This window comes from Ailuropoda melanoleuca, chromosome 9 (assembly GCF_002007445.2).
Source record: "Ailuropoda melanoleuca isolate Jingjing chromosome 9, ASM200744v2, whole genome shotgun sequence".
In the NCBI taxonomy this organism is placed as follows: Eukaryota; Metazoa; Chordata; class Mammalia; order Carnivora; family Ursidae; genus Ailuropoda; species Ailuropoda melanoleuca.
The window spans coordinates 6,295,336-6,311,346 of record NC_048226.1 but is presented as its reverse complement, the minus strand read 5'-3'; the positions used below and the strand labels follow the sequence as shown (position 1 = coordinate 6,311,346).

Sequence of the window (16,011 nt, the reverse complement as noted above, 5' to 3'; positions counted from 1 at the left end):
AGGCATGGCTTGGCCTCACTCAGGACCCCAGACAGAGACAGACTCGAGAGTGCTATCTAACCGCACGGTCTGCCAAAAACAAGACAAGAAATGCCAGCAAGGGCACTTAACGTGTCCCGACCCAGTGCTGATGTCTCACACAGATGTAATCCCTTGAATCTACACAGCAACCAGTGGGACACTTAGTGAAATTGTGATGAAACAGCGCACAGAGGCGCAGTGAAGTTAAGTAGTTGGGGCAATACATAAGCAGGAGAGCTAAGAGAAGAGCCTTGGTCTGGCTGCTCCGGGGTCCAGGATCATCTCAGAGCCAGTGAAAGCACTGGGTGTGGGAGGGCCAGTTCCCCTGCCCCCCAGGAGCGCCGTGCTTGGGGCCGTGGGGAAGGGACACTAGATTGGGAGACATTCGCACACAAGCCGGGGGCATTGGCTGACGGAGCAGAGGAGTAGGCTCAGTGTGGCATGTGGTCACAGAGACGGTCCCCCCCGTTCCAGATTCTTCAGTAGCCCCAAATGGGGGTTCCAGTTGTACAATGAAACATGGGTTACTAAGGACTTAGGAGGCAGCTGAGTGCCTAACATAGTAGCCGTTCATTAAGTGTTCAGTTCATTCTTATTCAAAGACTTGAAGATCTGTTCATGCAAGTGAGGGATTAGCCGTGCTCTCTGCAGCCCAGATAAACAAGATACGTTCCATCAGTAAATCGTCATGCCACAGGGTGATGGGTGAGGCAGCAGCAGAGAGAAACCAGCCTGCCTCCGTAGCCAAGCAGTGGTGTTGCGGAAGGAAGGATTCTTCCAGGAGCAGCCTTTGAACAGGGTCCTCAGATCCCACGGGTTGGAGCTCATAAACAGAAGGGAGCGGGCTCTGGGGGAAGATGGCATGCACAGCTGCCTCGTAAGAGCGCGGTGTGGATCCCAACAATGAGAATCCACGGGGCGAAGTCAGCCCATCCAGGCAGAGCTCTGCCCCCCAAGGTTTTCAAAGTCAGTTAACCATTTCTGTTCATTTGTTGTTGCTACAGTTTGTTTCTTCAGAATTTTAGAAGTAAATTCCTGTAGTTTGTTGTACTCCAGTAGTTTTCCAGAAAGGCAGATGACCTAGAAGATATGTTTCCTCTTTAGTTTTTAAAAAACCTTTCTGTTGGAGAAATGTGCAAAATATACAAAAGTAGAGAGAGTAGTAAAATGAGCCTCTGTGTGCGTACCATTCAGCCTCAACAGTTACTCAATTTAGGGCCAATCCCGTTTCATCCACAACCCCCTTCCTGCCCTTTCCTTCCCTTTCGAAGATTATTTTGGGAGCTTGTCCCGGAGAGCCCTTCCTTCCATCTGTGATTATTTTAGTGTATGATGCTAAGCTACACAGGCTCTTTGTAAACTGTTTTAGTTTGCTAGCACTGCCCTCACAAAATACCACCATCTGGGTGGCCTAAACTACAGACATTTATCTTCTCGCAGTTCCGGAGGCCGGCAGTTCAAGTTCAAGGTGTGGGCAGGCTTGGTTTCTCCTGAGCTTCTCTCCCAGGCTTGTAGGTGACCTTCTTCTCCTTGTCTTGTGCATCGATGTGTGTACTTTTCCCTCCATCTGTCTCCTGGTCTTTCCACTTCTTATAAAGACACCAGTCAGGTTGGATTAGGGCTCAACCCTAATGACCCTGTTTTACCTTAATTATTTCTCTAAAGGCCCTTTTTCGAGGTGCCCGGGTGGCTCAGTCGGTGAAGCATCTGCCTTCGTCTCAGGTCATGATCTCGGGGTCCTGGGATCGAGCCCCACATTGGGCTCCCTGCTCAGCGGGGAGCCTGCTTCTCCCTCTGCTGCTCCCCCTGCTTGTGCTCTCTCCCGCTCTCTCTTAAAAAAATAAATAAAATCTTAAATAAATGATAAATAAAGGCCCTTTCTCCAAATACAGTCATATTCTGAGGCAGCAGGGGCAAGGACTTCAACATATGAATTGGGGAGGACAAGGTTCAGCTTATAAAATAACATAAGCACAAGGCCACCGTCATACCTAAGACACCAGCACTCCTTAATAACAGTTCAGCTTCCCCACCTGACTTCTTTCTTTGTACTTGATTCATTTCCATACAGTTCCATACATTGCAGTTCCATACATTGCAGTTGGACAAATCAGTTCCATACATTGCAGTTGGACAATAGGTTTCTTAAGCCTCTTTTATTTATTTATTTTATTATTATTATTATTTTAGTATTACTGTCTCTCCCTCTTTCTTCCCTACTTTTCAGTGGAAAAGGTAAAAGAAAGCAGAGCCATCTTAAGCCTCTTTTAAATCTCCTTCCCTTCACTTTCCTTAGACCCCCAACCATGTCAGCCTCATCTGTGGGGGAGGACTGGTTGTGACATTAAGGGAGCTCTGGTTCCCAGGACATGCAGAGTGTCAGCCGACACCAGGCACTGGCCTAAGGGCTGCTGATTGATCACAGGTCTGCCCCAGGTCTGTCTGGAGAGCTCTTCTCTAGTTCTAACTTAGCTTTTTATTGTTCTTCGGGTCTCAACTAACATGTCACCTTCCCAGAGAGTCCTTGTCCCCTGCCCTCACTCCCCAATCATTCTCTAATCCCCTGTGCTCCCTGGTGTGGCTCCCCGTGCCCAGAATGCTGCTCGGCCCCTAGAACGTGCTCGCTGCGTCGGTGCTGACTGGTGACCGAGCTGAGGGCGATGAAACACTATCTGTAAGGTGATCTTGACAAATCACGTCTCAAACCCATGCCCCTGATGGTCACGAGAGCCTTCCCTTGTGCAAGCCGCACTGCTCTCGAGCAGATGGTGGGCCATTGAGTCACTGCAAACACGCCTTTATGGCCACTGGAGACTGACCTTGACCAGAGGAAAACTAAAGAGGGTGTTAACAAGAAGCCTTCCATTCTTCTTTTCCTATTACACACCCCCCTCAGATCTCTCCAAGAACGTCCTAGAGGACCTTTCCCCACTTATCAGACTGATTGTTCCAGAACACATCAGCACCAGTCCCTTGCCATTGGACATCTCTGCTGCTGTGATTAGAGATTGTTAAAAACAGAACTCTCGCAAACAGAAGAATTTCCTAAATGTATACTTACGCGTTCTCGTGACTTAGAGTCCTTCATGCTGCCTTTGAAGGATGAAGTCATTAAGGAAAATCCTGCATGACAGCAGTTCCCGTGTAGCTCACACTGACCAGCGAAGGCCAGGGCACGCTGAGCCTAATCCCCGCTGACAGCCGGAGGTCGGTGCTAGCGTCCCCACTCCACAGGCTTCCCCGGGGCCCACCACTCATAAGTGGCAGAACCAGCCTTCAGACTGTGCGGTTCTCAACTCCAGTCGGCACCGGCTCTGGGGTGCACGTTTCCTATGCCGGGTGTAGTTCACGAGGACTAGACAGGAGCAGGGAGGCCGCTGAGCATTTCAAAAGACTTTTCCCCCACGTCAGTGGCAGTGGTCATTGCTGTTTATCTGAATAGCTATCACTTACCTGGCGTTTGTTGTGCGGCGGGCCCTGTTCTGAGTACTTGATAGGACGCACTAAATGAGCCATCCCCCTTCTACAGACGAGGCACCCGAGGCCCAGCGAGGTTGCGTAACTTGCTCCCGATCACAGAGCTGGTGCAGCTGGCCCAGGTTTCCCACCCAGACAGTCTAGTCCTGAAGCCCGTGCTTCTGAACAAGGGGCTGTATCGGCTCTCCCTGTGAGAGTCCGCATCCTGCTGGTACCTCTCAGGAGCGAGGGGAGAGTTCCTGCTCAGACACATTTTAGGTTAAGGCAAAAGCACATCCAGGAGCTTCTCAGGGCCACAGCAATGGGCCTGGTGGGTTCGGGCTCCGCTCTTTTGTTCATCCGGCTTCCGAGAGACATTCATGGGGCCAGCCGCTGGGAGGAGAACGTAGGCAGCAAGAGGAGTGCCTGCCACCTCGAAGCTCCCAGGCTGCTGAGGAGCTGCTCGCCATGGGATGGGGAGGCGAGGAGCACGGGAGAAGCAGTCGGAGCTTCTTGGCTAGGTCTGTCTAAAAAGAACGTTGACCACACGTTGTCTTTTTTAAGAATAGGGACCAGATTGCAGTTTTCAATTTTTATGTGATTTTTTTGCATTCGTCTCCTGCAGGTGGTATATCACTTGAAGGGAGATGCTCAGGAAATGCCCGCGTAAGGAAAGAGCCTGTGTTTCAGAGTCCAACAGATGGGGCTTTGAACGCCTAGTTCACACAGGTTGTCGAGAAAGTTAGCATTAATATAAATTGTGTGGCACGGAGTCCAGCAAATACCAGTAAATAGCAATGACTTTTTCTGCTTTCCGCTCTGTGTTTTCTGAGAACCAACTTAGAGGAGAAAAGGCGGACGTTGACTTCAGCAGTCAAATGCTCTCGCCTCTGCCTCAGCCTCATGCAGCTGACCACTGTGAACTTGTGCAAGGACCCGTTGAGAAGCTGTGCTTGCTGAGCGGAGAATTCTTTCGGTCTTGAGCGTGCTGCTGTTAAGTTATGACTCTGTAAAGAGACAGGCCCCGGCGATGACCTCAAAGGATGCAGTTCGTGCTTTCTGACTGCACAGCCTTGAGAACTGGCACAGTGGCCTTGCCCAGGGCGCTGGGCCCCGGGGCTGGGGTCACCCACCTCCAGCTCAACGCTACTGGGTGCTGGGTGCACAGCCAGCTCTCATGGTCACTATGGGCAAGTTGTTTTTATTGTATCATATGCTCTTTTCACTGTATTTTAGCCTTCTAAAAATTAGTTTCATTCTTAAAAAAAATTCCTCACCACTTGCTGCATATAGTTCATATATATATTTATTTTTTTAAATTATTAGTTTTTTTTAAGAGAGAGAGCAGGGGGAAGGTGCAGAAGAAGGAAAGGGAGAGAGAGAGAATCTTAAGCAGGCTCCACACCCAGCACGGAGCTTGATGCAGGGTTCGATCTCATGACCCTGAGATCATGACCTGAGCCAAAATCAAGAGTTGGACGCTTCACCGGCTGACCCAGGCGCCCCTAGAGTTCATAGATTTTTTTAAGCTAGAAAATATTGAATATTTCTTTTGTGACAAACTAAGTTGGATTAAATGAAATGACATTAGCAGATCTGACCATAAATAAAATGTGAAACCATTAGGATGACAAGAGTGGAACCCACAAGAGTGAACTTTATCAGTCTTTTAGATTTCTTATTGAGCTTGGAAACTGTACCGGATCAGACCAAGTAAGTACACAACCGTATCATGTGGACGAGATCAACAAGTAACACTTAAAAATGATAGACATAGAAGTCTTGAAGATTTTTTTGAAGTGTATTTATTCTAAAGAGCCTAATCTTTAGTTGAAACACTATAGCAATGGACATGTTGGCTGACTCTTTATTGACTGAATTGATTTTCTAACCCAGGCACTGTTCGGAATGCAAGGATTTCTGTCAGTGGTGATGCAGGAGACCAGTGAATTAAGGAAACATTTTGTTTCCTCTTTCTGTCTTTGGCTAAATGCCTTATCCCAGTTGTCCAGGACTCACGTTCAGGGCAGAGTACAGCTGTGTCCAGTCTGCCAGCCGGGAAAGAACTAAAAACCAGCATCGTCCAGCTGTGGTCATTCTGACCTCCATTTCCAAGATGGCTCCTGAAGTTGAGCCAAGTGACAAAGAGACCATGAGTCTGATCTTGAGGATAAGGGAGAAAATCACTTCTGTATCAGGTGAAAGAAATTCAAACAGCCTGACATTGGCCCCCACAAGGTGACCAAATCCTTAGGATCACAAGCCTCCCGAGAACTTAATACCCATCTCTGACCAAACACCGAGCTGGGGCATTGTGACATTGAACATGGTCTCAAAAGATTTAAATTGCCTTCCCTGGGTGTTTATACACAGGACTGGGCCCTTCCCTTATGTCTAAACACTTGAATTTCTGGCCTGACGTCAAGCTGAGAAGAAGTGTCTGAAATCCCACCACTGTCTTCTGTTGCTTGGAGGAGTTCTGCAATGTCCCACTGAGTTTAATACTGGAAATTTTTGTTTTGTAAACTATCTTTTGGAAGCACAGGGGAAGGCCAGAAAACTTTGCCTCGCTTTGAAGGCAGCATTTCAGGGGCACCTGGGTGGCTCAGTCATTAAGTATCTGCCTTTGGCTCAGGGTGTGATCCCAGAGTCCTGGGATCGAGCCCCACATCAGGCTCCTCCGCTGGGAGCCTGCTTCTTCCTCTCCCNCCCCCACAAGGTGACCAAATCCTTAGGATCACAAGCCTCCCGAGAACTTAATACCCATCTCTGACCAAACACCGAGCTGGGGCATTGTGACATTGAACATGGTCTCAAAAGATTTAAATTGCCTTCCCTGGGTGTTTATACACAGGACTGGGCCCTTCCCTTATGTCTAAACACTTGAATTTCTGGCCTCAGACGTCAAGCTGAGAAGAAGTGTCTGAAATCCCACCACTGTCTTCTGTTGCTTGGAGGAGGAGTTCTGCAACGTCCCACTGAGTTTAATACTGGAAATTTTTGTTTTGTAAACTATCTTTTGGAAGCACAGGGGAAGGCCAGAANATCAAGCTGAGAAGAAGTGTCTGAAATCCCACCACTGTCTTCTGTTGCTTGGAGGAGTTCTGCAATGTCCCACTGAGTTTAATACTGGAAATTTTTGTTTTGTAAACTATCTTTTGGAAGCACAGGGGAAGGCCAGAAAACTTTGCCTCGCTTTGAAGGCAGCATTTCAGGGGCACCTGGGTGGCTCAGTCATTGAGTATCTGCCTTTGGCTCAGGGTGTGATCCCAGAGTTCTGGGATCGAGCCCCACATCAGGCTCCTTCGCTGGGAGCCTGCTTCTTCCTCTCCCCCCCCCCACCGCTTGTGTTCCCTCTCTCACTGGCTGTCTCTCTCTCTCTGTCAAATAAATAAATATAATCTTTAAAAAAAAAAAAAAAACGAAGGCAGCATTTCAGTCTTAGAAGGGAGGGAGGTCCTGGACCTGGGGTGACCCCATAATTTAGCATCCCAACTGCGTTACTTCTGAGAGTGAAAGAGGACCTTACTAATGTCTGCATCAGAATGACAGACAAACTCCGGGACTCTCCCAGGCAAGCTAGGAGGTATGGCCACCCTGCTTAGCATGCTGTGGAGATCACCCACGATCCAAGACATCTTGCCATAAGGAGGTGCAAACGGTGATTTTTTAAGGAACTTCTATTTTGTTTTTATACTGCTCAATCCATCTGAAGATCTTTTATTAGATCATGAACATAGATGTTTCGATAAGCTTCTCGTATCTACCATTTGAATTGTTGTGGACTCAATTTTGAGTCATATTCGTGATGCCAGATTGACAATCACGAGTCGCGTGGCCTCTGCAACAGTTGAGTGTTATGATGGCAGAAGGACATGGTGGGAAGATAGGAGGAAGGAGGAGATGGGTGAAGAGAGAGAGAACTTGACAGTGAAGGTGGTGAATTTGCAGAAGCTCAAGCATCTTGGTAAACCATCTGGCGAGATCATATGCTGGGAGTCGCTGCGCGTTGAGATGATGCCAAGGGGCCAGCGGTAGGGAATGTGAGGGGGGCAGTTAAATGGCCAGAGTAGAACTGTGGAGAAGCAGGGAAAGGTTCTGCTTCCAGGATCAGGTCCGGATACTTAACTTCCAGCCCGAAGAGGGCAGGTTAGGTATTCTGTACCTGCGTAAATGAAGCTAAAAACGCTCATTTGTGAAAACCCGGTTCGGAGATAAGGACGAGACCCGCTCACCTGCTGCACGAAGAGGGCTCTCGCTTTATTCCTGCCGCTGTTTTCCTCTTGAGGGCCTCAGCTGTGCAGTGGCTTTCACAGCTCCGAGAAACGACAGGGGCTGCTGGCCCCCAGACGCCCACCGGGAGCCATGTTGTTAGCCTGTCCAGATCATTTTCTTGGATTACACTTCGTGGGAAAGATACTGAGCTACTTCTTTCCTGTCCCCAGTGCAGACACCACCGTCACGCTGGCCGGTGTCGTGTACCCTCGTGCCGCATGATTCACACCTCCTTCTTACACGGCTAACGTGTGGCACACCCACTGTGTTCCCGGCCGGGCCTGGCATGGGGAACATAGAGATGACTCAGAGTCTCCATCCACAAGGAGCACGGAGCCCGCATCCCCATATTCGAGCCGACTTAGTTATGTTAGCGCCACTGGGAAAAGGCTTTCATGAAAGTGGCTTTCAGGTAGCCTTAGCCTTATTATTCCTGAGGGGTGTGAGGCCGAAGGAAAGGTCTTTCCTGTTCTCAGCAGGTTGCCCTTCCAAGATGGCCCTGTGGTCCTCATCTCTCCAAAGCCAGGTTAGCGTCTCAGGTTTCGTCTTGCCTTTAAAAGCTGCAGCAAGATTAGATACCCAAATCTTGTTACCGGTGCTAATCCCGTTAAGGATTAAATACACAGAGCCTCATTAAAATCCTTCTCTTATGGAAAACAGATCGTGGTAGCTTTTTGTAGAATAGTCCAGGAAGCGGCTCCGGCCACTGAGGGTGTTTGGTAAACTCATCAGGTGGAAATCCCAGGAGGACCCAGCGCCTCGCAGAAGGCGGATCCCAGAGCTGCGTGGACACTGTGCCCTTGCCTGGGAGAGATGGCAGCTCTTCCCACAACACCCAGCAGCTTGTCCAGCGTGAGGCACGGCTGGCCCTTTATCCAGATCAGGTGTATTTGGATTTAATTAAATTGAAGCTCCCCAGGTGCCTACATGATTAGCTGTAATTGCTTCTCGGTAGTGTAGCAAATCTGAGTTTTGTAACTGCCCCAGTGACATCTGAACATCTGCTCTAGGTCTCAAATAATTAGTCTCAAACCTGAGTAAAGATAGACCGGGCCAGGAGCGCCTGGCTGGCTCATTCAGGGGAGCACGTGACTCTTGATCTCAGGGTCTGGAGTTTGAGCCCCATGTTGGGTGTAGAGATTGTATAAATAACTAAAACTTTTTTTTAAAATCTTTAAAAAATACAATTTGTAAGAAAAGACAGGTCTAAAAGGAATCAGATGATGAGAAAGCAAAGTCTTTTAATAACAAAAAAATAAATCCCTACGGTACCATTACTTGTGTTGGTTTGTGCTATGAGGCAAAGGACTTGGGTTTGGGGTTGGATGTGGGTCCAAAGTCCAGTGCTCCTCTCTCGGCTCACTGTGTGAGGTCGGGCAAGTCATTTCATCCCTTCGGATCTGCTTGCTCCTCTGTGTTTACGTTCCTAGGACAGGGCCTGGGACACAGTGCACCCAGGCTTTCATCCGTTCATTTAGGTACTACTGACCCAGTGGCCACCCAGCACCTGGCCCCACAGATACAGTGGGGAACAAGACTGAGAATATCTTTGTCGTACGGAGCACATCACCTAGAAGAGGTTCCTTCCATGTTAGAACAAAATATAGAGTTGTAAATAATTAAGGGGTGAATGAAATTAGGCAGAACCCCAAGGAAATGGTGGAAAAGTAAAGATTTTAGTAACAATTTAGAATAAGTCCCTTGGGGCGCCTGGGTGACTCAGTGGTTAAGCGTCTGCCTTCGGCTCAGGTCATGATCCCAACGTTCTGGGATCAAGCCCCGCATCAGGCTCCCTGCTCAGCGGGAAGCCTGCTTCTCCCTCTCCCACTCCCCCTGCTTGTGTTCCCTCTCTTGCTGCCTCTCTCTCTGTCAAATAAATAAAATCGTTAAAAATAAATAAAAATAAAATAAGTCCCTTGATACCATTTCTCATGCGAGCAAATAATGTCCCCATCACAAGCCCCACAAACCTTGGCTCCAGCGTGAGAAGTTCATCTGGAACCTAGCAGAAACTGGTCTAAAGGGATTGAAACATATTTTTTTTTATTCTTTATTTTCACTGGTTTTTTTACTAGCTGAATTTTTCTGCAAAACTAGTGTATGTATGTAATAAAACCATTCCGGCAGGGCAAAAGCCTGTGAGTCAAACTGTGTCTCCCTCCCACCCTCAATCCCCGAAACTCCTCTCCAGAAAGTCACTGTCTGCTGTGGTTTTCCAGTGACTACTCAATCAGAGAGGTGTGTGCGTATAAGCCCTTTAAAGCCCAAGCACACACTGGAGATCGTGCCATCTCCCTCCCTGGTCCATGAGGTGGTCAAAGTCACTTCCTGTCCTCGGGTTGGACTCAACTTCGTTCCTTTTCATAGCGACTTCACTGGGCTTCTGCTGACTTTCCACTCCCTGGCTGCGACCAGCAGTGATGCCGTCAACATTCTCACTCACGTATCTTTGCACATACATACATACCTCTTTGCACACCTGCAGCGTAAAGCCTCCAGAGGCGGAATTGTTGGGTCAGAGATTTGGGCTTGGACCGGGACTAATAGATGCTACCATGTTGCCTTCTGGAGGCTGGGCCAGAGTACACTCCCACATCAGTGGGCCGGCTGGGGGTCCTGTTACCCACACCCCTCAGATCCAGTGTGGGGCGTAGTCGACCTTTTCGAGCAAGGGCAGTGGAAAATGATTCCTATTTTGAATTTGCATTTGTTTAAATCTGAATGACAGGAAGCAACTTTTTGAACAACTGTCCTTTTAAAAGACGAAACGGAAAATCGGTTTCCTCCACCTTTTTTGTCAACTAGGATAGTGGTTCTCAAAGTGTGGTCCCTGGACCAGCAGCAACAGTGTCACTGCCCTCCCCCAACTTGTTAGAAATGCAAATTCTCAGCCCACCCAGACCAGACCTCCTGAGTCAGAAATTCTGGAGGTAGGGCCCAGCAGTCTGTGTTTGACCCTCTGTTTAGGCCCCACCCTTAGAGTTTCTGAGTCAGTAGATGGGGTGCGACACCAGAAGGTGCATTTTGAACAGCTCTGCGTGCCTGATGCTGCTGGCCCAGGGACCATACTTTGAGAACCACTGGGCCACTGCTGGCTCTTCAGTCTTACTGTGACTTAACCTTGATGCTGCTTTTCTGGTTCACTCTTCACAAGAAAGGTTACCAGAAAGCTCTTGTATGTATTAGGGGCTTTAAAGATTGGGCGTTTGGTGGACCTGGAGGACGTGCCTGGTTGAGTGGAGCGGGGACTCTCCCCCTGTGGAAACTTGGCTTTGAGGAGATACTCAGAAAGCCGCTACCAAGCCAACAGCCCTGCTGTGGAAGCTTCCAGAAGGCGGAGCGACGCCTCCTCATGGGAAGGTTGCTTACCGCAAGTGGACAGGGATGGCCTCGAGGCAGAGCCGGAGTAGGCTTCAGAAACCCCTTTCCCAGCTTTGCCGGAGCGGGAGCGGTCCCTGTTCCTACATCAGCGGTTCTGAGCCGCGGCTGCACTTCGGAGGCACCTGGAGATCTGGTAAAAGACCCGCTCCCCCCACCGGACGATTCGGATTTAATGAGTCTGGGGAGGGCCCAGGCATTAGTGTCGGTGTTTTTACAAAATCCCTGGGTGGTTTTAACAGGCTGTCAGATCGGTGCAGTTGGGTCGAAGAAAACTGCTTTGGAGAAAAATCTAGAAGTCTAGATTGGCCTTTTCGAGTCTTTAGCTACAACGACTTATTTAAAGTAATTTAAACCATGGTTTACATGGTTCGGGCAGTGTTTATGTAGTTATAAGCATGTACAAATTCATTGTGCACTTTCCTGAGTATTATGTTATGCCTCGTCAAAAGTAAAAAAGAATAGGGCGGGGGCGCCTGGCGAGCTCAGTCGGTGGAGTGTGCCATGCTTGATCTCGGGGTTGTGAGTTCAAGCCCCACATTGGGGGTAGAGATGACTTTAAAAAAAAAAGAATAGGGCAGGTTTCTGTGTATTGTTACACAGTGGTTTCTAAGACTTTGTTAAAAAAGAAAAAGTAAACAAGGTACGAAATAATCTGTGTGCTACCACTGACATTTTTTTTTCAAAGAATATAAGAAATTACCTGTTACCACATCTCTAATGTTATTTGAAATTTGTGCCATATGCATGTTTTACCTAGTCAAAAAAACCATTCATGCAGGTTCCTGGGCCTGGCCCCCATCTTCCTGAATCAGCTTGTCTGGGGGTGAAGCCCAGGGCTGCCCATGTCCAGCGTCCTCCCCAGGTGGTCCCCCATCCACTGTAGCTTGAGAACCACCAAGCCCCCACCCCCGCCTGGGGTTGTGCTGACCCTGCCGAGGCTGTGTCCCTCCATGAGAGGAAGCTGTAAGAGGTGCTTGCCCCAGACTCAAAAGGCAGCATCCCCCATGGCTTGCTGGTTAGGGAAGAAGCTGTTCAACTCTCATGAGGGATGGCCAGACCTCTGACGCGGTGCTGAGGTCAACAGCCTGTTTCCACTGTAAACCCACAGTCCCTCATTGCCGGTCTGTCACGTGCACATGTCTTGCCAACATCCCTAACTTTCCCTGTTAGGTTTTATTTTAAGTTGGCTCCCCGAGGAGCCTGGGGTTGGGTCTTAGAAGGATGTGACAGATCCCTTTGCCCGTGGATGGCACAACCTCCTCTTAGCAAAGCTGCAGAGAACGGAACGCGGCTTTGCGGGTTTCCCAGCGGGACCAACTGAGATCATGCCTCCCGGACAAACAAGGCCCTCTCCACGCAGAGGTCTCCTGTGTGTTTCTCAATGAGCCTGCCTCCCTCAGCGCTCTACCCTTACGTCACCAAGGACATTTTACCCTAACCCTATAGAGCATCCTGGCCGTCCCTCCAGACCGAAGTTTGTCTTTCCTTCCTTCCCCCACACCGACAAGAAGGTCCTGTAAATAACATCCACTTGGTTCTTTTCTTAACACCATGAGTCATTGTACACAGGGGTATAGCATCCTGTTTTGTAGCCGAAGAAACTAATCCCAAAGGGTTTTGCTGTTGCTTCTGTTTACATCTGCATGCGAACAGATGTGCTCATGTACACCCTGAATATCTGTTTTGATTTCCGTGTGCCTCCAGACAGGTTTTTCTACAACCCACCTTTGGAGAGCATCGTACATGTGTGATACGTGGTACCACCCCTCATGGGCACCACTAAGGCTGGGTCCTCTTATACCAAGGAGCATCTGGAAACTTCTCTCCAGGCAACCGAAGAGAAGTGTCTTCTGTCTGTCTGTGTATATGCCTCCCTCCCTCCCTCTCTCCATACAGACACACACACACACACACACACACACACACACACACACATTTCTCTCTCTCACCATCTTGGCACTCACTCAGGAACCCTCCAGCTCTCTCTCCAGTTCAGTCATTTTGTTGCCCCTAAAATGATCGCGTGGCCTTACCTCTCTGCCCACAGGCTGCACCTGGGAGTTCGGAGCCATGGTGAACTACATCAAGAAGACGTATCCCCAGACCCAGCTGGTCGTTGTGGGCTTCAGCCTGGGCGGTAACATCGTGTGCAAATACTTGGGGGAGACTCAGGCGAACCAGGAGAAGGTCCTGTGCTGTGTCAGCGTGTGCCAGGGGTATAGCGCTCTGAGGTGAGTGATGTCCGCGCCCCCACCTCTCCCCCCCAGGACACCAGCACACATCTGTGAAGACCGGAGGAAACGCTGTGGCGGACTGAGCAGAGGTGTGTGGGTCCTGGAGTCACCCTGTCTTGCTTTCACATCATACACTGGAGCTGGCTTACCAGCCTCCTTAAGGCCGATCTGCGCTGTATTTGGGGGTCTGATCTGTAACTGACTAAGCCAAAGGCCTCCATAACAGCTGCAGTTTCCTGTGGAGTCTCTGTGAGCTGACTCAGTCTGTTCATGCTCCAGAGTTTTGTAGGACCGTGGGTTTACGGAAGAACACTAGAGCCGGCATCTGAGAGCTGGGCCTTATCGCAGAGCTCTCCTGCCTGCGGGAGCGTTGAGTCTCTGAGGGCATAGGAAGGGGTCTGTGGAAACCACTTATTCTGTGCCCTCACCTTCAAGTGTCCGTCTCCTGTAGCCGTCCCAGACATCTCCACAAAGGAGATGACCCGGCGGATAAAGGTTTACCTCACCCCTTAGTCTCCTGCCAACAGAGCCCCACAGGATGAGTCCTAGGAGGGCATCATCATCTGCTATGCCTCCCCGTGGAGATCAGTGTTGTCCCAGATCTCTCAAGAGTCACCGCACACACGCACACACACACACACACACACACACACACACCCCTTCATTCACACACACCTCTCCAGACTCTTCAAATGCATTCACATATTTCCGGTACTCACTCTTCACGATAACTATATATTATTATCTTATATAATCTTATATCTATATAATATCTTCTATATTTCAAATGGATATGACCAGTTATTAAAGATCTCTTGAAGAAATCCAGAATTGCATAAGAAAGTAAAAAAAAAAAAAAAGTCTTATTTATTGATCCAGCCTAATGCTAAATAGTCCTTATAGTTAATAAGTGATTCCTGCCTTTTGGCCTCACCTGTATCTCTCGCCATGTAGTTACAACCTGTTTCAGCATTTTCTGAGAGATAGAGGCTGCCTGTTAGTTCCAAAAATATATATATTGCTGGAATTTGAAGCCAGCACATCCAAAAGGCAAATGCAGGCCCAGAATTCAGGCTGTGCACACGAGGCGTCAAGCTGGCCAAAAGGGAGGATTTAAATGTGCCCCAAAGAAGACTTGAAACGCATCCCCGATGGAACCTTTCCCAAGTTCTAGGGCCGAGGCCTGGGTTCCAGTTTCCTCGCCTGCACGATGGGGATGACGGTAATGCTATAATAGTATCTACCCGGGACCACCATTTGGGGCGTCAAAGGAGAGGACGCATATGCAGGACAGGTGTGCAAAAAGTCAATAACTGGTAATTATCCTCAGTCACTGTGAGACAAGAAGTGTAGGTTAGGCCAGTGGGTCACAAAGACCAGTCTGGTGAACTGGGGACTATTTCACTTCATTAAAAATCATTTGGGGGATGATCTTAGAAATAAATTCAGTTTCTTGGGCCCCAGCCCTGGAGATTCAGACTCAAGAACCTGGGACATGGGGCCAGGAATCTGCATTTGGACACATTTCACAAGCCACTTCTGATATATAGTCACATTAGCAGCCCTTGGGCCTGGGGACCTCCGCAGCCCTTCCAGCTCTGCTGTCACGGGACGAGGTTGGTCCCCTCGTTTTCCTGCTGGGAATCCTCTCCTCCATTCCCCTCTGTGTCTGGAGAGCCAGCTGAAAGGACATGTCCCTTTATCTTGGCCTGACTAGAAATAACCGATTCCCAACTCATAGCCATTATGTAACCGGAGTTAACTGAAGTCCCACCCTGCCCGGTCGCTGGGATAGTAAAGGGCCTACCATAGGATTCCGCGGAGCAGGGCCTGGCATGAGGACCCTGCCTGCTCTCACCTGAGAAATGGTCCCGTTTTCAGCGAGCCTGCTATCACCTGTAAGATTGGAATCACTCAAGTCCTTTCCTAAACCCAGTTGTGTGAAGTCACTGTGAGCACAGATTTGTGTTCAGAGAACACAGCGTTTGATAAGTAGGAGGATGTGGGACAAGTTTGTTTTTATTTTTTCCCCCCAAAGCACAAAATCTTAAGCAACAGCAACTGCATTTCATTTTGCTGCGCGAGCGCCACCTGCTGTTGGCAAGAGCGCGTGAAATGCGTGTTTGGTGAACTAAGGTTAGGAAACGCGGACTCTAGAATCTGCGAGGCGCTGTCCACACCACCCCCCCTTTGAGACCTCAGAGATCTTCAGCCTCCGAATTACCTAATGTCACATCAACCTCGTCCACTGAGGAGAGAAGAGGCAGCTTTGTCCCCTGCAGTGCAGAGAATTAATGTCCTGTGGCCCGACACACCGGAAGGGGTGGCGTGGGTCAGGGGGACCCCACCGCCCTGTGTGTGTGCTCGGGCACTGCCCAGGGCTCAGGTGCCCTCAACATCGTAACGACACCCTCTCACCGAAGGACAGTGCCTTACTGTAAACCAGTGTCACCTTTTTTTCCTGCCAAGGCTTGAGGGCGATGAGCCATTTCAGCACTGGGACGATGGCAGCCAGGCTTCCTTTTCGCCGAGGCGGAGCAGGGGCCGCACAGGAGTCCATGCTGCTGGTAAATCTCTCTTAGCTGAGTCCCGAGAACCGCTTGTCAGTGACCCATCCCCTCCCTCTGGCTTCTCACCCCGGTAG

General features: G+C 49.3%; 1 protein-coding gene across 1 annotated transcript in view; it reads left to right on the top strand.

Annotated features, from left to right (window-relative positions):
* ABHD2 (abhydrolase domain containing 2, acylglycerol lipase) overlaps positions 1-16,011 on the top strand; it is a 98,734-nt gene that overhangs the window by 62,164 nt on the left and 20,559 nt on the right. The window contains exon 6 of the mRNA XM_002919557.4: positions 13,181-13,364. Coding sequence (XP_002919603.1) covers positions 13,181-13,364 — 184 coding nt within the window. The remainder of the gene's footprint in view (positions 1-13,180; positions 13,365-16,011) is intronic.